General features: G+C 35.5%; 5 protein-coding genes, 2 long non-coding RNA genes and 3 other non-coding genes across 10 annotated transcripts; 5 read left to right on the plus strand and 5 right to left on the minus strand.

Annotated features, from left to right (window-relative positions):
* Positions 1–2,173: 2,173 nt before the first annotated feature.
* AT2G33760 (Pentatricopeptide repeat (PPR) superfamily protein) lies at positions 2,174–3,925 on the plus strand (the record flags this gene model as incomplete). Its single annotated transcript, NM_128935.1, has 1 exon — positions 2,174–3,925. The coding sequence occupies one exon, from the start codon at positions 2,174–2,176 to the stop codon at positions 3,923–3,925; it is 1,752 nt and encodes a 583-aa protein (NP_180932.1).
* Positions 3,926–3,931: 6 nt separating this feature from the next.
* On the minus strand, positions 3,932–9,487 carry PHO2 (phosphate 2). Its single transcript, NM_179887.3, has 9 exons — positions 9,004–9,487; positions 7,966–8,695; positions 6,453–7,867; positions 6,021–6,158; positions 5,444–5,875; positions 5,292–5,355; positions 4,992–5,131; positions 4,478–4,789; positions 3,932–4,392 (listed from the first exon to the last, which is right to left on the minus strand). Exons 3-9 carry the CDS (start codon positions 7,854–7,856, stop codon positions 4,159–4,161), a joined length of 2,724 nt encoding a protein of 907 aa, NP_850218.1. The 5' UTR covers positions 7,857–7,867; positions 7,966–8,695; positions 9,004–9,487; the 3' UTR covers positions 3,932–4,158.
* Positions 9,488–13,341: 3,854 nt separating this feature from the next.
* On the minus strand, positions 13,342–13,646 carry AT2G08600. Its single transcript, NR_143740.1, has one exon. It is a non-coding gene; the product is annotated as an uncharacterized misc_RNA (transcript).
* On the plus strand, positions 13,552–13,797 carry AT2G08610. The gene is made up of 2 exons (NR_140375.1): positions 13,552–13,658; positions 13,717–13,797. It is a non-coding gene; the product is annotated as an other RNA (non-coding RNA).
* Positions 13,798–14,696: 899 nt separating this feature from the next.
* On the plus strand, positions 14,697–15,687 carry RALFL19 (ralf-like 19). The gene has a single exon (NM_179888.4). The coding sequence runs from the start codon at positions 14,920–14,922 to the stop codon at positions 15,250–15,252; it is 333 nt and encodes a 110-aa protein (NP_850219.1). The 5' UTR covers positions 14,697–14,919; the 3' UTR covers positions 15,253–15,687.
* Positions 15,688–17,342: 1,655 nt separating this feature from the next.
* AT2G33780 (VQ motif-containing protein) lies at positions 17,343–18,180 on the minus strand. Its single transcript, NM_128937.3, has one exon. It carries the CDS (start codon positions 18,103–18,105, stop codon positions 17,491–17,493), a length of 615 nt encoding a protein of 204 aa, NP_180934.1. The 5' UTR covers positions 18,106–18,180; the 3' UTR covers positions 17,343–17,490.
* A 679-nt stretch (positions 18,181–18,859) lies between these two features.
* Positions 18,860–19,155, plus strand: AT2G08615. The gene has a single exon (NR_143741.1). It is a non-coding gene; the product is annotated as an uncharacterized misc_RNA (transcript).
* On the minus strand, positions 19,071–19,275 carry AT2G08620. The gene has a single exon (NR_140376.1). It is a non-coding gene; the product is annotated as an other RNA (long non-coding RNA).
* AT2G08625 lies at positions 19,071–19,346 on the plus strand. The gene has a single exon (NR_140377.1). It is a non-coding gene; the product is annotated as an other RNA (long non-coding RNA).
* Positions 19,347–19,934: 588 nt separating this feature from the next.
* Positions 19,935–21,727, minus strand: AGP30 (arabinogalactan protein 30). The gene is made up of 2 exons (NM_128938.3): positions 21,203–21,727; positions 19,935–20,546 (listed from the first exon to the last, which is right to left on the minus strand). Exons 1-2 carry the CDS (start codon positions 21,609–21,611, stop codon positions 20,236–20,238), a joined length of 720 nt encoding a protein of 239 aa, NP_180935.1. The 5' UTR covers positions 21,612–21,727; the 3' UTR covers positions 19,935–20,235.
* Between the last annotated feature and the right edge of the window lie 399 nt (positions 21,728–22,126).

The following is a 22,126-nucleotide window of genomic DNA, read 5'->3' on the forward strand; positions in this document are numbered from 1 at the left end:
AATACACTAATACAGTACACGATTTATTATAAGAATTTGTAAAATACCAAATCCAGAAACAGATAAAATGGTTGTCTTTCGTAATTGTTTAAAGTAGTGATGGTGAGCAAATCGCTGTTTTCTTTATGTATAATTGCAAAAACAATAGCACATTAGAAGTGTTGAAACTACTTTCTTAACATGGAAAAAAGTAACGACTGATCATTGTTGAGTTTATCTTTATATGCTTTTTATGGTATTTGTATTGGATATTGAAGTGGACTTCTCATATAAGGATGTCGTTCTTTTCATAATGATCTCTTAGCAAATCATCGATATTGATATTGTATATTGAAGTGGACTTTAAAAAAATATCGTTCCTTTTACTTAAAATAAAATATGTTATTACTTAAATAGACACTGGAAAGTGTCGCATACCTCTAAAAAAAAATCAGAATTTTTATTTATATAACGGAACACAAAGTATAAATTAATCGGTCCTTCATCGGAGTTATGAGTTTCCCCTTCATTTACAATTATTTTTTTGGAGAGATTACATATCTATTTATCATTGACATGACATCGAATAACATGTATCCCGAAAATTCAAAGGTACATTCCGTATTGTGTGTACCCCCTACTTCACTACACCTTTTTGGACTAACACTAACTTCAAACCTAAAAACCTACAATATTAAACAATCTTACTTTATTTATGGCTTTCTTCTAGTTACTAAAAGCTCTAAATTTATAGCATAATGACCATTTTTCTAAACCTTTCTGTATTCTTTTATACATTATGATTTTAGACAGTTTCTTGATTTTTGTAGTAATTTAGAAGTTTTAGATATTTCTCGTTGATAAATTCAACACGAATATAATACATTAAACGCTTTATTATAATATATAATAATTTGTAATCTACCAAATCCAAAAACGAATAAAAACGGTTGTCTTTCGTAATTGTTCTAAGTAGTGATTGTGAGCAATCGCTGTTTCTTTCTGTATAATTGCAAAAAAAAATAAAAAAAATAGCACATTAGAAGTGTTCAAACTATCTATTTTCTTAAATTGGAAAAAAAGAAAGAGTGATTGAGTTTATCGTTATATGCTTTTTATGGTATCTGATTAAAAAGTCAATGACAAGGTCAATGATAAATATAATTTCTCCAAACAAAAGTCAATGAAGAGAAACTCATAAGTCTTAGGTCCGATGAAAAAACCCCGATTAATTTGTAATTTTGGTTCCGTTATTTGTTTAAGTAATCACATATAATTATATTCTATTTTAAGTAAGTCAGACTCAAAGGAACAATTTCTTATTTTTTAAAAGTTTATTTCAATATCCAGTATCAAAAATTCAGCAAAATCTTTAAGAATTATACATTTTAAATATTTGATTTGTCGAGAATATTGATTTTGATACCAAAATTTTTAAATTGTTCTTTAAGATTCGTGGTAATAGAAGATTATTGATGCCAAAGATTTTGTTTCTATTCAAGTATCAGATATTGTGTTCGTAGACGTTCCATCGTTAGAAGATTTAACTAAATATTTGATTTTATTACAATCTTTCTCAATAATCATTTAACAAATATTTGAAAACCCGTTTGATAATCCATTGATCCGCAAGATTATGATTACATTTTGTTGGATGGCATTTTAAGATAATTTGTTACACTTCTCAACGTTAAAACCTATGATGTAATTCCAAAATAGTAGTATAGGATACTTATTCACGTTTAAATGTAAAGAAATTCACGTATAAATGTTTTATGTTCTAGGAGGCTTTGGCTTTTCTCGGTTAAGTACAGTCTATGACTCTATGTTGTGGGAGTCTTTTGCGATCTTTAATTTAGCCATTTCCTTCATTAGCACCTATTCATGCTTTAGCCTTGTAGCTTTTAGTTTTTGGATGCACTTAGCCTTTGGTAGCTTCTTAACAGCATTACCGGTGGGATGATTAACCTTTAGCCGTTTCTGAACACACCTATTTATATTGTTAGTGTTAGTGTCTAAACAGTAATAGTACGCATCATTGATTGTCTATCTAATTCAATAGGTGTTACATTAAACGTTGTAGCCTTTCAGCTTTACCGGACAAGATCATGTGGTACCGAACCAGACCGACCGGTCTAGAAGCTTTCGATTTTCATATAAATAACGTATTTCCCCATGAATTTTACAAGTTTCAATGACAACAAAAGTGGCGGCAAATTCTGCTGCTTACGAAGCCATAGTTCGAGCAGGTCCTCGTGTAAAGCAACTTCAACAAGTTCATGCTCACCTCATTGTCACGGGTTATGGTCGTAGCCGGAGTCTCTTGACAAAGCTCATTACTTTAGCTTGTTCCGCTCGAGCCATCGCCTATACTCATCTTCTCTTCCTCTCCGTTCCCCTTCCCGATGACTTCCTCTTCAATTCAGTTATCAAATCGACTTCTAAGTTGCGTTTACCTTTGCATTGCGTTGCTTATTACCGTCGTATGTTATCTTCAAACGTCTCTCCGAGTAACTACACTTTCACCTCTGTTATCAAGTCTTGCGCCGATCTCTCTGCCTTGAGAATCGGAAAAGGTGTTCATTGTCATGCAGTGGTTTCTGGGTTTGGATTGGATACTTACGTTCAGGCTGCTTTGGTGACGTTTTATTCAAAGTGTGGCGATATGGAAGGTGCACGCCAAGTGTTCGATAGAATGCCTGAGAAGTCTATTGTGGCGTGGAATTCGTTGGTTTCTGGATTTGAGCAAAATGGGTTGGCGGATGAAGCAATTCAGGTGTTTTATCAGATGCGAGAATCAGGGTTTGAGCCGGATTCAGCGACGTTTGTGAGCCTTCTCTCGGCTTGTGCCCAAACTGGTGCGGTAAGTTTAGGATCTTGGGTGCATCAGTACATTATCAGTGAGGGTCTTGACCTGAATGTTAAACTTGGTACTGCGTTGATTAACTTGTATTCTAGGTGCGGTGACGTTGGAAAAGCCCGGGAAGTCTTTGACAAGATGAAGGAAACTAATGTGGCTGCTTGGACGGCAATGATCTCTGCTTATGGTACTCATGGATATGGCCAACAAGCTGTAGAGCTGTTTAATAAAATGGAGGATGATTGCGGTCCAATCCCAAATAACGTAACATTTGTAGCTGTTTTATCGGCTTGCGCTCATGCTGGACTCGTTGAGGAAGGACGTTCAGTCTACAAGAGAATGACCAAGAGCTATAGATTGATCCCAGGAGTGGAACATCATGTTTGTATGGTAGATATGCTTGGGCGGGCTGGATTTCTTGACGAAGCTTATAAATTCATACATCAGCTTGATGCTACAGGGAAAGCAACTGCTCCAGCATTGTGGACAGCGATGCTTGGAGCATGCAAGATGCACAGGAACTATGATCTCGGTGTAGAAATTGCCAAGCGTCTCATAGCCCTTGAGCCAGATAATCCCGGTCATCATGTCATGCTCTCAAATATCTATGCCTTGAGTGGCAAAACAGATGAAGTATCACACATAAGAGATGGAATGATGAGGAATAACCTTAGAAAACAGGTTGGCTATAGCGTAATTGAAGTGGAAAATAAGACATATATGTTCAGTATGGGTGATGAGTCTCATCAAGAGACTGGAGAAATTTATCGGTATCTGGAAACTTTGATAAGCCGGTGTAAGGAAATAGGGTATGCACCGGTTTCTGAAGAAGTTATGCACCAAGTTGAGGAAGAGGAAAAGGAGTTCGCACTTAGATACCACAGCGAGAAGCTTGCTGTAGCATTCGGTTTGTTGAAAACTGTAGATGTAGCCATTACAATTGTGAAGAATCTACGGATCTGTGAGGATTGTCATTCTGCTTTCAAGTATATTTCTATTGTGTCCAATAGACAGATCACTGTTAGGGATAAGCTCCGGTTTCACCATTTTCAAAATGGTTCTTGTTCATGTCTGGACTATTGGTAAGGACAAGATACAAACACAATTTTTTTATTACAAAAGATGGTACATCGTTCTTGCACAAGTAACAACCCTGTGATATTATACAAGATAAGCCTATTTTACAGCGGTTTTATTCTCACGCATTGAATTACAAAACATATTCTACATGGGGAGGAGACTACCGACCTCGCAAACCCATTTTATACAGCAGTTATTGGATGTTAGGGAGATGTTTTGACATCAGAACATTACCGACCTTATGATTCTGGTCCAATCTCTTGGACGCAATCAACTCCAATCTCTGAGAATGCTTCAAGAAGTTTTGGGTAGAGTTTGGAGAGCATGATCTTGAAACCGGTGGAATTTGTGGTTGAGTTCCCCTGCAGGTTAGCTGATGATCCTACAGGGACGCCTTCCATATAAGCCTTGCACGCAGCCAGAACATGCTGGGCCCGGTGCGTAAAATGGTCCTTCACAAGCATCTCAAAATGCTACAATGCAACAACACAGAGTTGATCAAAAAGGTTTCTTCTGGTGATTTTCATTTTGTGTTGAATTATTGCATCAGAACCCTACCTTTGGAGGCTTACGGAGCATTGAGATCATGGATTTGCAGGTTATGAGGAATGCATTCTCATTGTAACTCACTGAGTTTTTCTCTCCCTCGGCTCGGCCCAACTGCTTATCATAGCCAGCTTCATTGAAGTAAGGCTTCTCATTCAGAACCAGAGCCTGAAACGAAAGAAGAAGTTGAAGGATGGAGGAGCTCCCTGCGTTCCATACTTCAGTGCCAGAGCCACTCCATGTATTCAGCAGACTCAAGCAAACTCTTCCTGACTCATACAGGTTCGGATTCAGTCGCATCCCACCTGAATGATAATGTACCATCTGTATCCATAGAAGGAGAAAAAATTATCAATGTCACTTGTTTTAGTCCACAAAACACTTTTAAACAACAACAGTTACATTTTTAGACCCCATGATATTGCTAAGAATTTACAAGAAACAGAAGTCCGACTGACTAGTCCCCAAGAAACACATATTTAAAAGCGAGAGTGAGTGATAGAGAAGTTAAAGAAGTGAAACTCACTGGTGGCTCATGAGGATATTGAGGTGGAAGCATTATGTCGAAAAAGAAAAGCCCATCGTGATATGGCGTTCCAGGGGCACCAACCAGGGCTGCACGCAGAAGGTCCATCCTTTCTTCACACACACGCACATATATCGTGTCTGTTCATCACAAAAATTCAAAATCAGTGATTTTATAACCAAACACAACATCAGAACATACAATAATTGAAAACTATCATTTGGCCAAAGCGAAAAAAAAAAACGCGGCATGGCTAGGAAATCAACAGAGAATATATATGCAGAAAGAGTCAGAACTAACTCGGAAGATTTGCCTCCAAATTGCTCCATTCTTGCTGGACTTTCTTCACCCAACTCTTTGTGACCTATAAGAGATAAAAATGCAAAAGGATTACTTGGCTTAAGTATCGGTTTATCAAAAAGAATGTTAAGTATTGGTCCCAAGAGTCATACCTGGGACTGAGCCAACCCTTTATCCGAAGAAAGGAAATGATGGTCCGAGCAGTCATTAACCATATCAAACTGTCTGAATCTCACTTGGTTCCTGCTGTTCTCTAGAAGAGTTGAATCCAGTGTCTTGTTAATTCCTTTTCCTTCTATAGGTATGTTGACCATCGTGGTGGTCATATCCACTTCACCTGAATTTGTTTCAGAGTTGTCATATGATTCTGCTGTTTCTTGAACAAGGACCTCAGAGTCACTTTGATCTTCAGAATCATTGCAACGTGAATGTGAACTTATAACCGAAGTGGAACCCTGATAACCAAAAAGGCTTGATGCAAGGTTTGTGATAAATCCAATGGCAGCTTTTGGAAGGAAAAATGAACTACATTCCGGAATGTTCTCGTTGCAACTTTCACCAACACTGTAGAGCTTCACCAGACCCTGATATACAGGTATCATATAAGTCACTATATATATAGAAGAATCTGCTGCTATGGGAATAAACTGATATATTCCTCATGGCACAAAAACTCTAGGACACCCAAACATCTAAGAGCTTAGCTTATATAAATACACATCAGATTACCGTTTCCTGATGGTTTGAAGATGCTTCATCCGATTGACTAATCTTCTGACTTAGATCTTGAACACTGCCTTCCGAACTTACAGTGCTAGAGTTGGAATATTCAGACCTTTCCATTTTCCAAATTTCACATGGTGCAACCTGAAAAACATATATTCAGAAACTTAACAGCATATAAATCTGAAAGCTACTTCAATCGAGTAATTCAGCATGTAAATAATAAATGCCAACTGTAAACTTCTTTGAGTGATTTACTGGTCGCAAAACAAGACTAGGAGAAGGGGACTGTAGAAGTACACATTCCATGCTTGGTTCACGAAAAACTAAAAAGAACCTAACTAAGTTACACACATTTGACATTTCAACCGTAATAGCAAATAGCAATTCACACACAATATACTGTTGCTAAGGAAATATAACTAGCACAATACGTACCTTGCTAGTAGAACCATTGGCCCATTTCACCTTCACGGAACCATTTTTAAAACCTGTAACAACACCAATACTTGACAAAAAATATGCGCCACTGTAGTCACTCTCTGTAAGTAGGTGTTTCGCCTCTGTAGCGACGATTGTGTCTGCATTTGGATCAAATTTTCCTTCTGGAAGTAACTTGACCACCACATCGCTGAAACAGAATCCAAAATCAGGGTGCTCAAGCAGTTCATATGCACTGACAATTTCTTCCATCACCTCATCAACACAACCTGTTGCTTCTTTCTCAACCTGTATTGTCCATTGTACCTTCACAGTTTGTTCCTTAGCATTGACAGCCTTCACAACTCCCCATTTTTTGCTGTTGCAGGTTTCCTTTTCCACAACAAACTGTTCGGGCCAAAAATCATGAGCATTAACAGCACCAACAGGAAGCAGCTGTTGGGAATCAACTCCCAGACTGCAGCTACCATCTTGCCACATAACAGCAACCTTCATCTTTGTCTTTGTGATAACAAATAGCTCATCCAAACCTGAGTTCTGCATATTTCTGTTAAACCCTTTTTGGAATGTCTTATGGCATTCATTGAGATTGTAGGCAGCCACATTTGGAGTTTGCCGCTCTGCTATATCACAGTGGGAAGAGCCAGGGAGTATACACCAGTCACCAAGCTGCCAACTCGCATGAGAAACACAAGGTAACAAAGTTAAACTCTCAGGATTCTGCAAAGCTTGAGGTGCAGTTAAATTCCGATCACCCTCCATTACGATGGAGGCAACCCAATCGACGTAGACAAGTCCTGCTTCTACAGTGCAAACAGTTCCCATAACCTGGGTTCCTCTCCAGGTCCCGCATAACCATGTAGTTGATCTGGGGGCATGGGCCAGCTTTACCTGAACTCTTTGCCCTGGGTAATACGAATATTGAGAATCCTCGAGTAAATTTGGGGGAATGGCCACAAGTTTATCTTGACCATCTACAAGGACCTCATAGTTGGTCCCATCATCAAGGGTGACAGAGACACGCTCAACTATTTTGTCAACCCTTCCAACCCAAGGTCCGTTAATCACATAATCAGAGAGTGAAATAGAACGCAACTTTTGAAGCCTCTTGGTATCAACTTCCTTCATGATCTTCCCATGAGTACTTTCGAGATTGACAAACATGTCTATGTTGATAACCCTGCCACTCTGTCCTGATGGTTCAGTGGCGGACCGCACAATGTCACCATACATAAATCCCCTCTCGAACGACAGGAACTCATCGATTTTGCCAATGGTTTCTTCAAGGTTTGAGAAAATGTTCTGTGCCCGTCCACCATAAGAAAACTCGACTTCTTCGTGTTCACTGCTACCACTGTCGCTGGAGCTATCCCAATCAGAGTCAGTAAGGGACATTTCCATAGTTTAGACGCCTGCCATGGAACTGAATATTCGTCAAGTGCTCAAATACCAAACAGAAACAAATGATACAAGAAATGCTGAGAGCCAGGAAGATATGAAAACTTCTGACCTTGATGAGAAACGGTGTAGCTTCCCTGTTTGTTAAAAGATCCAGTTACTTTGATAGGAGTGTGGATTCTCACGTTAGATGACTGATATGGACTGACAGCAACGGTCAGCTGAAACTGCAGACCGTGATGATAACTGCTCGACTAAGATAATAGGAGTCAACTGTAAGACTCAGATAATGCCAAAGGAGATTTGCTCTACGAAAGATAACGTGAGTCAACTACGAACTCGGATAATGCCAAAGGAGATTTGCTCGAACAAGAGATGAGGTGAGCCAACTGAGGACTCCGAAATGCCAAAGGAGATTTGCCCAACGAATGGACTGAAGTTTCCAGTTGGATAAACTTCAAAGGGGAACCCAAGATGTGATTGGAGTTCCAATTGCCAAAGGAGATATGCCCTAGAATGAGGGTGGAGCTTCAAACCTCAAAGAAATTCGAAAGCTCCAAGACTTGTATCAAAGCCACCTAACGGGAGAAACTTCACTTCTGCTGCTGCTGCTTAATTGTTACTTTTGCCAAAGAAGATTTGCCCTAAAGGAGCTAGAATCTGAAGTATAAATGGGAAACAGGACAGAGTTCAAACGAAGTGAGAAACAAGATCGGTCTCTTGACAATCATTCACGCATACTCCCACAAGTGTGACAGTGAGACAATCATGATGAAATTTCGTTAATAGCTCATGCGAAGTAAACCAGATTTTCCTCCATCACTTGAGAATTTCCAAAGAACCTGCAACAGCGTCATTTGTTTCTTACTTATCATAGAAGTTGAGAGTCACAGAAGCTGAGAAACAAATCATAAAGAGCAAAGCATAGGAATTTCTTGCTAAAAATACCAATTTGGCAATTAAACTAAGAAGAGAGCACAGAACAAGAGACAATAGAGGGAGAATCTCAAAGGTCTTAGCTTTATACTTTCTAAATTAAACTCTTGAAGTTGGTAAAAAGACAGCAAAAGCTAGGAAATTGGAGAAGACCCTTTTCTTAATTTAATTCAACAAAAGATCAAACAAACAAATTGGAGAAGGAGGAACGTACCTTAAGAAGCGGCAGGCTTTATACAAACGAAGGAGAACCAAAAAACACCCCTTTTTATTAATCTCAATTTCTCGCCTATTCCTCTAGAGAAGGAGAAATAGTGAGAAATCCAGAAGATGCAGAGTACTTGTTCTCCCTTAATCTCCCGAGTCTATGACGCCATTAACGAACCTCCAAACCATTGCAAAACCAACAGAATTCCCTCTCTGTTTCGTTCTCTCCTTCTCTCTCTCTGTTTCGTTCTCTGCTCTGTTTCGTTGTCTGCTCTGTTTCTTTGCTCTGGAGGTGGTGGTTGGATGGTGTTGAGAGTGGTTGATTAGGTATCACATCGAAGGAAGGGGGAAAGGGCAAAGACAAAGATATATTCGGTGGAGAAGAAGAGAATATACCAACAGTATCTCAGTATCCCACACACACACAACTCTACATCACTCCTTTTCTTCCTCCCTTTTTTCTCTCTTCCTCTTTCCTTTTCCAACCCACAACCAAATTATACATTATTAACTTTATTATATAATCTGTTATACATTTTTTCATTATTTGTCAATAAAAAACAAAAATCTGTTATATTTCAAAGAAAAAAAAAAGAATTAATATATAATCTATAGAACAAAACAGAAAACTATAGTCATTAGTTCCAAAAAAAAAACGTTAACTCTAAATGATGACACAAAGCGGTATTATAAACGATTTAACGTAAATAGCTAAAAATTGTGTAAAATAGAAGATGGGATATAGCAAAATTGAGAATTCGTCACTTGTCCTTTGAGGATAACATTAAGATGTACATTTTTCTGTTCAAGACATAAGTCAACGAGAATATGGCAAACATATGTTTCCATGAGCTATCATTATTATTGTTTCTCTGTTTCTTATTTTGCTTGAACAAAGATCATAACTGATTCAAATACCCAATATACGTTAAGAATGTACATGATATACGTTAAAGGGGATGACAAACAAAAATATACGTTAATTCGTTTCTTTAACAAAAAAAAAAAAGGATATACGTTAATTCGTTTACTTCTAATACAACTAATTGTGTAAGTGAGCTACCAAAATATTTATTAAATTTTCTAAAATAGTTGTGCCAGTGCCATATGCATGCATTGACAATTTGTGAGAGAAACACTTGAATCTACTAAACAAGCTCAAAGGTCAAAGAACATAAGTGAGTGGCTGATATAAAATTTTGATTGATTTGTGACAAGATGCGACTTTTCTTTAGAGTTAGTGCTTTTTGATTTTTGCAGACCAATTGATAAACGTGACACGTGTAAATCTGGACTTTTATATTTGTTAGAGTAATCTGGATAACTTGTGAACGTGCGTTACATGTTAGCCTGTCGTACCACTCTCTATGCAGACGTGTGCATCCTCCTAGGTTTTGAAACAAACCACGTCTTGGTCAGATACTCCTATTATACATAGTCTGTAACTCGACACCAGACAGTATTGTGTTAATCCCGAAGCAAGTGGTTACGAAGTGAGACTTCTAAGAATGCGAAAATATTAATTGAATAAAATGGGAAATGTGGACGATTGATGAACATGTTTATCCTAGTTGTAAAGTACCTTTTTAGTATAATTAACTATTTTGGGAGAAGGGCCTTAAGAAAATGACATATTCCTAACTTCTCTTTACAAATTGATTTTCTTGCTTTTTGCTTTTTATAGTGTGCTATTTTTGTTTACGCACTTGAATCTTATGTCCTCTTCCTAATTGGTGTCCTTGTGCTCATCCGAAAGAGTATCTGATTAAGATAATCATACGTGTCGTGGAATGAGAAAGTGTTTTCTTTTTCAACACATATTCACTAGAAGCAATAAATTGGTTACAAGGATAGAATTCATCTCGAGGCAACTAGATATCATATTTGGAACATTACATAAAGTGATAATTAACTCTAATTTTCAGGAAGCTCAAATACGGTTCATGAAATACAGCATTTATAAAAGCTCTCTCGATAAATCACATGTATACAGAATATTAAAGGATCGATATAGAAGGAGTAACCAACGTAGTGCTGGTCCAATGATAAATCTTTTAGGTAAAAATATTAAGTTCGACATCTGTTGAGAGGAATCTTTTTCTTAAAAGAGATGAATTTAAGAAGATCAATAATGAAAACCTTAATATATATGATAACATGCGTTATTGCTTAAATTATGTTATGAAAAATATCTTCAGAAAAACAAACACTTCTTGTGAGTTGTGAAACACATACACACAAAAGAAAGAAAGAAATAAAAAAACACTTAACTTTATTATGTACGATCTGATGATGTCAATGTAATTATTTGCTAAGATAACCTTGTACTTAAAAACATATGACGCGATCTAGTTCTGGTTTATAAATGTGCGTGTATATATAAACACATAAAGAACTCTCACGGCCGGAATTATGTATTTGATTGAGCAAATTAATACAAGTGAGAAACATATGTTACAAACTTTCACGCTATGATATGTCAATACGAAATAATTGGAAAAACTATTGTAGAGATATTGATTGGTGTGACATGTATTATTGAGGAAAATTATGTACCAGTTTTGGTACAACGGTTTTCTGAGAGGGTAAAATTAGTAAGAAGGTAAAACTTAGCAATACGAAACAAAAATAAGTGATTGTACAAGTTTTATACCATTATCATTTTTAGGAGAAAATAATAAATAATTTACTGAAGTGGAAGTGATTAGATGATTTAAAATTTTCTTTTTTTTTCATATTTTATGAATATTAACTATAGTTTTTACCAGAAACAATAGTCAATATATAAACATTTTTGTAATTCTTTGATTACCGTCTAAGTCTAGCCAAAATCGATCCCTCATTTGAACTTTAACATTAAATCAAATAGGAGATTTGTTCTTGGCCAACTCACATATTTGAGTGAAATGCATATTTCTTAATATTTCCAAAATTCAAGGAACAGTAGAACATAAAATGCAGCAATAATATTCAGCAGCAGCCATGCTTTTTGCTTTACATTACATATATATATGAGTATGTGTACATCTTTAGATCTAAGTGCATAGAATAATATGAGTGCGGCAGATTGTGAAGGAAGTGGAGAAACTATATATCATGACAACAGATTCCAATAGCACAATGATTTATTCAAAGTGGAAGCTTTTTTTTTAGTTTTTTCACATTTTAATATTACCACTTTTTTTTGTTTTATAACTGTGCCATTTTGAATGGACACAAACTCTATTTAGTTTATTTATTAACTTTGGTGGTAAAGCTCTTTACTCATACCACTTGGACCGTCAATATTGCTTTATTACCAAAAACATATTTTAATTTTTTCCACTATATGTCTATATCCAGTTGATTTTTTCATGATTCAAATATTTGTTACTATATGGTTCTGCACTTTCTCTAGTACTATTTTTAGACATGAAATCTTCTTGTTATTACTCTATATTCATGAATAATGAACCTAATTAATATGGTCATGTTTTTTGTGACTTCCTTGAACTCGACTGTTTGGCCATCGAAGTTCGTTTCTTCTTCAATTTCTCTTGATCTGCTCTATGGTATCTATGCATTGTTAAAATGAAAAATAAGCCTAATGTGTAACAAATGCTCATGCTTAATTGAGTTTATTTCTACATCATTGGACTTACTTTAAAATTTCTTTATATATTTCGTTACTAAAATATGAGCCTTGTTTTGTTATGTTGTGTTTTTTTCCTTGTTCACTTTGACTATAATTTCCTAGAATTTAAATTGGGCCTTCTCTTTCTGTAAAATAACTTGGGTCTTAGGCAATGCATACTTTAAACTTCTGTTGGCTACTTAAAAATATGATTTTGACAGTGATATCATGTTATGTTGTCATTACGGAGTCTTCCCAATTTTAAGTCTTGCACTAGAAACTGGCAAAGTTAATACCACTTTGGTACTTTATAATATATGAATAAATCATTTGAGAGAAGAAGAAGAAGAATCACCTGAACCAAGAAAAAAAAAAGGATCTAGGAGGAGAAGTGAATGATGATTTGAATTCGAACGAAAGTGTGGAGTTAAAGACGAGGTTAATTAGATTCTAGAATTAGTTGCTCAAGAACTTCGGAAATCAAGGATTAGATATTTTCCAGGAATAATAGTACTAGAAACGGTTCCTCGATCTTTTAGCAGGATAGTAGTACTATCTCAAATTGGAACAAGATAATCAATTATGATAAGGAAAATTAGTTATCATGAAACTCCAAGTCTAAGTTACGCGCGGAATAATATATTATTTGGTTTTGAATGTTCTAAAATATGCATGAGATAAGCGGTATGACGGCAGACAAAATAAAAAAAAAAAAAATAGTAAGAACAATATATTTGAAATCATATCAAGAGAAGCTTAAGTAAGTGAGATAGTGATCATACATACAAATCCAGAGAAGGATACATCAAAAATGATCTTCTCTTTTTTTAGTAAAAACATTATTCAGAAACGGACACACAACAGAAAGAAATTGACCCCAAAAAGATTAATCAAATAGAGATTTGTATTCTCTCTTTGAAGACGCTTTCTCATCACTCCTTTGTCTCTCCGTCCTTGTGTTTCCCCTTCTTTGGCTCAACGAAACAGAAGCATGAACAACAAGGCAGCTGAAACAAAAACTTCATCGTGATTTGGAATTGGCTCAACAGTACTACTTCGATATATATGCCTTTTATATTTAATATTATGCCTTTGTTCTTCCAGTTTCAGAATGATTTTTGGGTTTCCTTTATTCGTTTCAGATTTTTGGATGCTTTGCCAACCAAGTTGATTCTCCCTTGAAAAGAAGATGCCTCATTCTAGCTACCACTTATTTGGGGCAGAATCATAATTTTGTAAATTGAAAATGATTTTGCACATCAGGATGCCTTTTTCAGAGGGCTAGATTTATATATTTATGTACTATATTTATTTAATAAATTATCATAGTAATCTTGTTTTCATTAGGTTAGAGTTTCCAGGGTTTCATGCTTTCATGTGTTTTGTGAAAATTTCTTCATTATTAATTTTATACAAACCTTTACAAAAATGAACTAAACGCTTTTAAAATGATAAAACACCAAATGCTCTACAAGTAATACTTAAATGGATTTGGCAATCAATGATCGCGAGTAGCATTTTATATTCTAATACTCGAAAAAAAGAAATCAAGAACCATTGATTATGTCAAGCAAACAACAAGGTTTTCTTGTGTATATTCGATAACGTAGGCCTTACGCTATCGTACAAGAAGTTAATTAGAGCTAATATACTAAAGTCTCCGAAAGAGTACTTTGTTGTATATACAAACAAACAATTGAAAATGTATACATGTTTTTAGACGAGAGATTTAATTATATCTAATTAATTTTTAAGAATTTTCATTTATAAAAAGTGTAAAAACCTGAAATAAATCGTTGGAAACAAAAAAGAGAGAACAATGGCTCTGCTTGAATACCTATTTAATTTGGAGGTGATAGTACGAACTTAAATGTGTAAAAAAGAGACAGATGCATGAAACAACTCTCCTCAATTAGCCCTAGGGCTAACAAGCTAATTCGAACATGTTAATTAATTGAATCTCTCCGTACAAAATTGGACACCCGATCAAAGAGGAGTGCCACATATAAAATTAACAGATTTAAACTAACAAATGAACGACGTGAATCAACAAAAAAAAAATATCCTAAAAAAAGGGCCAACACTTAAAAAAACAAAATTAACAACCACAAAAATAAAACAAAAACTTACACTCTGTATTGCCCTTTTTTATCCCCAACAAAAGCATCCCACATTTGTTCTTCTGCAATATCACTTCTATTTCTCCCTCCTTTCACAAGGAAGGGCGTAGAAGAATCCACCATAATAGTTCTATAACCAGATAATAAAAACATTTAAATTTCATCAGCAAAACAAAACAAAGAAAACCAAATGGGTATCAAGATCTTGTTGATCCTTGGCCTCTTGACCCTGGCTGTAGTCGCCGAGTCAGCCAATGCCACATGGACCCTTACCAAATCTTGTGTCAATGGCCAAGGTTGCATTGGAGAGGATGGTGAGCTTGACTACTTGATGGATTCTGAGACCAACCGGCGCCAACTAGCCGCGAGGCGCAGCTACATCAGTTACGGTGCTCTCAGGAAGAACAATGTGCCGTGCAGCCGACGTGGCCGGTCTTACTACGATTGCAAGAAGAGGAAAAGGGCTAACCCTTACAGACGTGGCTGCAGCGTCATCACGCATTGCTACAGGCAAACTTCTTAATTTCGGGAAGCATTTATACAAACAATATGATTGAAGAAGCGAGAGGGCAAATAATGCAAAAATAAAAACAAAAATTGAATACAAACAATATATTTATACCAACGTATGGTTCTTGATATTGCCCTCTTTTGTTCCTCTTAACTATCTTTAATCATCTTTTTCATTTTATATATAATCATGATGCATATACGCTCATTTCATCTGTTGTTCTTCTTTTATATTTGTGCAGAAATTGTTGTATTTCGTTTGTGTCTATAATTAAGTGTTGTTTAATTTCCATTACCTTGTGCTATGTGTTAAATATTAAGCTTTGTATACAGAACCTTAAAAAGAAATTGGAATTGTTGACGACGTTTGCATTGTCTCTTAACATATGTTAGAATTGTATCAATTTATACGACTCCTTGTTTTATAATGTCATCAAGTGATTGCAACTCAAGTGGTATCCTGCTTTGATAAATTTACTCAAACAAAATTCGAGAGAAACCAAAATTTGTAAGAATAATATGCATCAGGTTTACCATATGGAATAATTCGGTTCTTGTTGCGTATGCTTTGCCCAGACTCTCCGAAGATTGATTGAGTTCATGAGATGTCACCATTGAAAAGTATCTTCCAAAGTTCTACAATGCGCAAATAAAGAGAAAATTAGGGCATAGGCCATAGGGTATGAGTTTTCAAAAAGTTTGAGAAGATGTTAAACGTCACAAAATAACCAATCTACTAAATACTAATATAGAGAAAGTGAGCCAAAACTGTCACTAACATTTAGAATGATGGCTTTGATTGGTATTCTAAGATGATGGTACAAAGTGTAATACTTTTTTTTTTATCTGCTGTTACAAGATAAAAATGATGGTATACACTGCGGGACCGGTCCAAAGTGGTCAGCTTCTAAAGCAGAATTTTGTTTTTTGGCCCATTAACACAGATACAAAATAAATAAATAAAAAAACACAAAACCCATTGTTTGGCCTACAAAAGTTTAAGTTATCCCGTTATGCACTGCATGTATTTCTTGAATTTTCTTCCATAAATGATGGCCCTAAAAATGGTGATATGGGTATTATATGTACCATTCAAATCTGGTGACAATTAATACATATCATAACTTAAATGAGATTTTCACTGATTCATAACAAACTATCTAAAGATGACTTACCATAAAAGAATGTATGGATCAGACTATGGGACGTAGTGTTTACCCCGTAAATCATTTATATGAAAGTTGATTAATTCTCTTCATAAGAGTGAAACATCATCAGTCAAAAGACCGATACGTGTCATTAAACATAATTAACTAAACTCTTTATCTTTCATTCCAAAAGTTAATGATACATTTATTATTGTACTATTTTACTATATGTTATTAGTTTTATCATGCTATGTTTGAGGTTTTTTCGTTAATTTTTTTGTAGTTTTAACTTAAAATATGAATAGAATGATAGTATATCTAGCTAATAGTTTGAATATGTTATTTTCTTTAATTTTTATCAATACAAAATACATTTAGAGAGTAATGAGTACATAAGAGGAACTACATCATCAAGTTATATATAAAATTAGTTTAGGATAAAAATGATTTCAAGAGTGTATGAGTGATACATTGTTGGGAAAGTTGCTAGAAAATTTGTTTCGATACTTGGTGATACGTTAGTTTCAATTACATGAATGAATGATTAGAAAACTAAAAATTTACATTTATCAAAATATGACACTAAATAAAATAAAATACATTTTGAAAAAAGCGTGGGTAATCTTTGTTTGTTTTTTGAATATCTGAAAATTTCAATCCCAAAAGCCTTTTCTAGAGGCGGGACTCACACCAAATTAAATTCATCTCATTAAAAGAATAAATCATTTCCAACGGACGTTGAATTTATCGGCTGAGAGATTTACCATTAGGCCAACACCGGATTGGGATAATCACCTAGTAGAAATGAATATGCAAAAAAAAAAAAAATTGGTAATCCTTCCAAATTAATTTGCAAATGAAAATTTAGAACCATGTTTAGTTCTCTATAGAACAAACTGTTCTACAAATGTTTAGATTGCAATAAATCCATCAAGATCTTATTAACAAATGAGGAGAAAGAAACAGTATAATATTAGTTAGCGAGTGTATTCGCAAAAGTCCAAGTTTTTGTAAGAATATAATTGTCATCAATCAATTGTTGTCACACCAAGCATAACAGAAACTTACAACATAACATAAAACAAAAGCAAAACTAGGGTTGATCAATGATCATGAGGTGAAGGCGCCGGCGAGTGAATCGGAGTCATCGGAAAGAGAGAGAGAAGTCGAGGCTCCGTATCCCTCGGAGTTGTCGACGGTGACGGGCGCAAATAAAACCCTTTCTCCTTGATCGATCTTTCTTGGTCATCATCGAAGCTCGGTTTCGAATCACTAGGGCTCTGACTAAAAGACCCCGGTCGATAAAACGGATCAGACATGAGAGGAGTGTCAGGGCTGAGATCGAGAGCCGGAAAATTCAAGATGGTGGGAGTGAGAATCTCGGGTGGCCCGGAATGGGTCGGGTTGATGTTGAGATAATGCTTCATCGAGTTGCGACGTTCGGAGAGTCGGAAGGACGAAGATTGTTTCTTGTTGGTCACGGCTTTGATCGGAGGGATTGAGTGAAAAGGAGGAAATCTCGGGTCGGGTTGGTGGGTCGGGTTCTTGGGGATTCCGGTGAGCAGTTGGACGACTTGCTTGAAGGAAGAAGGATCGGTTCGGATGAAAGTGGTTTCATACATGTCGTCTTTAACGTATCTGGTCGGTGTAGTGGTGCAGCTGCTTGGTGAAGGAAGCAAGTTCTTTGCTTTATCTCTGTATCTTGGTGATTTCTCCATTGATTGAGAAGAGAAGTTCAATGGATGTATATTTATGTTTTACAAGCAATATAATCTCTTGTTATATAAGATCAGAAAAAAAAAATTTAGTTCAACATTATATGAACGTGTTTATGGTAAGAAAGTTAATTAATTTTTTTGGCATAAAATAGTATAACTCTTTTATTTAGATTTTGCATATATTTAATTTTATTATTTGGAAAGAAATTTGTTCTTTTGGATTGGCTTGGTGAGAAATGTACAAGTGGTACATACATATTGACCTTCCCATTAGGGTAAATATGACTAGCTATTTGTAGAATTGTAATCTCATGTCACGCGCCACTGTCAGAGTTAGGAACTGCCAACGTTTGTTGGTGTGTGGACCTGTTGACTTGTGATTTTCATAGTAATGAGATTATTAGTCAACATATTTTTAGTCAACGCATTTACCTTCTCAAAATTTTCAAAAGAGTATCTAACCATAGATATGGGATTATATTAGTCAATACATTATTAGTCAACACATTGATTTCACAAAATCTTGTTTTTGACCACAAAATCTTTGTGAAGATAATACTGCAGATACATTCAAAAACTTCCCATAATTCAAAATATGATAAATGTGCGTTATTAGTTATTACACAAAAATTCAAATATGAGTCATCTGTGTTGGATTTAGGCATTTAGCTTATTAAAAACTTTTCTTTCCAAACTCATTGTGTTTTGTGTATCGTTCACGGAGTAATTATGAAGAAACTAGAGAAGTTTTGAAGCACTAAACAAAGCTAAACATCAAAATATTTCTTTTTCTTTTAATGATAGAAGGTACCCAAGCTAATCTCTAACCATAAAAGAAGATGTTTATTGATATCAAAATCAATCATTATTAACCATAGAACGACAAGACGATAATGACCACCATTACATGGTTGAAACATCAAATTTTTAACAGCTAGACATTTCATAATGCAAGATGTTCCATCAAGCACAAGATCATACCACTCGACCTTTCCCCATATTTCTCCTCCTTCGCGCCTTTCGAGGGCAATCTCTGCACACCAAATTTCTGTTGTCTCGCTCATTTTCTCTATTTTATGCAAAAACACAACTAATTTTCTACCATAACTTGTTGTGAATGATCGTGGACCGTCCAAACGTAGTTTTAATTCCACACCGTTCACCACTTCCCAAATCCTCTCTTTCGGGTCATACGCTCTTATACAATTCATGTGATTATCATAGTAGTACAATACATCGTCTATAACACATGAACTAGCTAGACCATTTTTCAGAGTGCAACTAAAAATATAAATATGTAGGAACAAGTTAATCCAATGAGATCTTATTATGGAATGAAGTCTTGGGTAAGTAATTTGTTATTGGGTGATTTTGAACGATTGTAAAGTGTTATTAAGTTATACCAACCCATCTATTTACCATGTTTTTGCCAAAAGATATATGTGTTGTCAAAAATATATAGATTATGTAAGTTTAACAAAGTCAATAAACTTTATATATTTTGCCAAGTTGCCTAATTAATTTTGATTCATCTTTCAATTGAAGATATATAATGATGATAAATGATAGGAGATCTACTAAATTTTAACTGATCTTACAGAAAGTTTTTTCCTAAAATCAATTATACAATAATGACAAACTTACGTACAAAGATGACTGTTCGTACTCGTAGGTCGAAATCATAGATAACATTTTTATATATGGCATCAGAGGTTTCGTACAAAATGAACAAATGTACAGTATAATTATGAAAGAAAATTATTGTACTAGTTGCTCAACACTTGTCAATACTTGTTCTGATATGATGGTGTTGGAGATAAATTTGGTCATTTCGATTCCTAATGAATTAATATATAGGCTAATATATCAACGGTTGTGTTCATTAACATCCACATAACATATTCAGAGTCTCTTTTATTTAGCAAACTATTTTTTTCTTTTTTCTTTTGGGGTCACGAAGATAAGGAATTAACAAGAAAAACCTAATATGTAAACGTCACCACTTTTTATTTAAGAAGCAAATTAGAAAGATTAACACTACCAGAAAAGCCCATACAAAGAAACCAAGCTGATACATATTCAACACAATCATTGATTAATAAAAGTTTAAGTAGCTCTTATAACACCATCTCATTTGGGGCAGGTAGGTTCGAATGCGAATGGACCAACGTTGTACACACTGTACTTGAACCATCTCATGATGGTCGAGGAAAATCCTGGTTTCAAGACCGGCTTTAGAACGGAGCCCTTGCCTCCATCGTGGAGTGACGACACTTTGCTGCACTTGGTGTCTGGAGACTTCACGAGGAAAGCTCGACAACCTTTGATATCGTAGTTGGTCACCGTCTTAGGGGCCAGGAGCATGAAGTATCCGTTCTTGTCCGTCTTTGTCTCCGATATTGAGTTCTTCTTGTTCTTGCACACAAGTCTCACCACCGCATCTGTATCCCCAGATAACACAAACGAAATAAAAAGTGAAAATATAGTACTTGGATAGATTTGTTATACAGAAATTGTTTTAAAATAATGCAAGAGCATGTATTTGTTTAGATTAGTTATGGTAAATTTACCCTCTTTTTTTAAGAAGGGGCATGACTTGAACAAGATTTTCTTACTAGTTGAGCTAAATTTGGTATTATAGGAAACTTGGGGAAAACAATGACAAGGCTTCGCTACAGTAGATTGTCTTAACCAAAAACCTATTGATTATAATTAAATTAAATTCAAAAGCATTGAAAGAAGTTACTTAGTTTTCCATGGTATATTTTATGTTTATCAATTCGTGAAGGGACCAGAATGATACGACCGGCTCTGAACTAATCTCGCTTGGTAGCATATAGTTAAAAGTTTACACAAAAAGTTTTGAACAACCGACAATGAGATTATGATACATATAACATATGCCTAAAATAAATGTAAAGGATGAAGTATGCATGCAGCATACCTTTAGCAAAAAAAAAGTATGAATGCATGGGATTGAAGTGTGGACTTTTCACATACGGACATACCACGGTCCACAGGTGCGTATATTAAGGGTTCGAGTGATTTTTAGGATAATATATAGACTTTCATATCATGAATGTATATAAGTGAGTACCTTTAACGGGTTTAGCGCCTTGGACGTTGTTGACGCCCGCGTACTTGCAAGCTTTGCAGTAGACCACACCTCTAACTGCCACTAGGGTCTTGTTGTACTTAGGAGGGTAAACTGGTGGGAGAACAGGAGGTTTGATCGGTGGGAGAGTTGGTAACTTAATCGGAGCTTTGGCTGGTGGGAGAGTTGGTAGCTTGATCGGAGCTTTGGCTGGTGGGTAGGCTGGTAGTTTGATGGGAGCTTTGGCCGGTGGAAGAGTTGGTAGTTTGATTGGAGGTAGGGGAAGGTGTTGGGGAAGGCTATGGAAGGGATCTGATGAACCAGGTTGATTCACTCCTAAGGTGAAAACAGAGGAAGTGAAGCACAAAAGTGCAAAGAGAGTTAGAGAAACACTCTTACCAATGATTCCCATCTTTGTTCTTTTGTTTTTCTTTGTGTGTGTGACTTTGGGTTGATGTGACTTGGGTGTATTTATAGGAGATATCGGGCTACAATTTTTTATACTTCATATAGATACTAGAGAGTAGAGGCATACACAGCACATGTACACAACTGGCGAGAAGTTTCCGATCGATGTAGTCCCGTTAAAGATTTAGATTTAGATCTCCTAACAGGTTTGAATACTTGAAGCAAGAAACTCGATATTGATTTGTAGTACAGTCACTTCCCGGGTTTTTTTAATAGAATAAATGAAAACTTCGTCAACCTACCTGAAGTTTATTTTTTCTGATGAAAAGATAATAATTAACGAATGCATCACAGCTGAATTCAATACAGTGTTTAGTCATATATATGTTAATATTCAACAAATTAATGTTATGATTTGAAAGTTTTATGAGAAAATTATAGTCATGTATATGTGAATTTCTTATAGTTTGTGAATTTAATGAGAGTTAGTAAAAAAAAATATAGATATAATTTTACAAA

This window comes from Arabidopsis thaliana, chromosome 2 (genome assembly GCF_000001735.4).
Source record: "Arabidopsis thaliana chromosome 2, partial sequence".
In the NCBI taxonomy this organism is placed as follows: domain Eukaryota; kingdom Viridiplantae; phylum Streptophyta; class Magnoliopsida; order Brassicales; family Brassicaceae; genus Arabidopsis; species Arabidopsis thaliana.

Bases quoted from the DNA above. Each gene is read 5' to 3' on its own strand.
- PHO2 (NM_179887.3), bottom strand. From the start codon at position 7,856: ATGGAAATGTCCCTTACTGACTCTGATTGGGATAGCTCCAGCGACAGT. The intron at 5,876-6,020 runs GTAATCTGATGT...CCTGTATATCAG, and splicing joins CTTCAAACCATCAGGAAACG to GGTCTGGTGAAGCTCTACAG. The intron at 4,790-4,991 runs GTGAGTTTCACT...CTATGGATACAG, and splicing joins AATATCCTCATGAGCCACCA to ATGGTACATTATCATTCAGG.
- RALFL19 (NM_179888.4), top strand. From the start codon at position 14,920: ATGGGTATCAAGATCTTGTTGATCCTTGGCCTCTTGACCCTGGCTGTA.
- AT2G33780 (NM_128937.3), bottom strand. From the start codon at position 18,105: ATGGAGAAATCACCAAGATACAGAGATAAAGCAAAGAACTTGCTTCCT.
- AGP30 (NM_128938.3), bottom strand. From the start codon at position 21,611: ATGGGAATCATTGGTAAGAGTGTTTCTCTAACTCTCTTTGCACTTTTG. The intron at 20,547-21,202 runs GTACTCACTTAT...CTGGGGATACAG, and splicing joins AGGCGCTAAACCCGTTAAAG to ATGCGGTGGTGAGACTTGTG.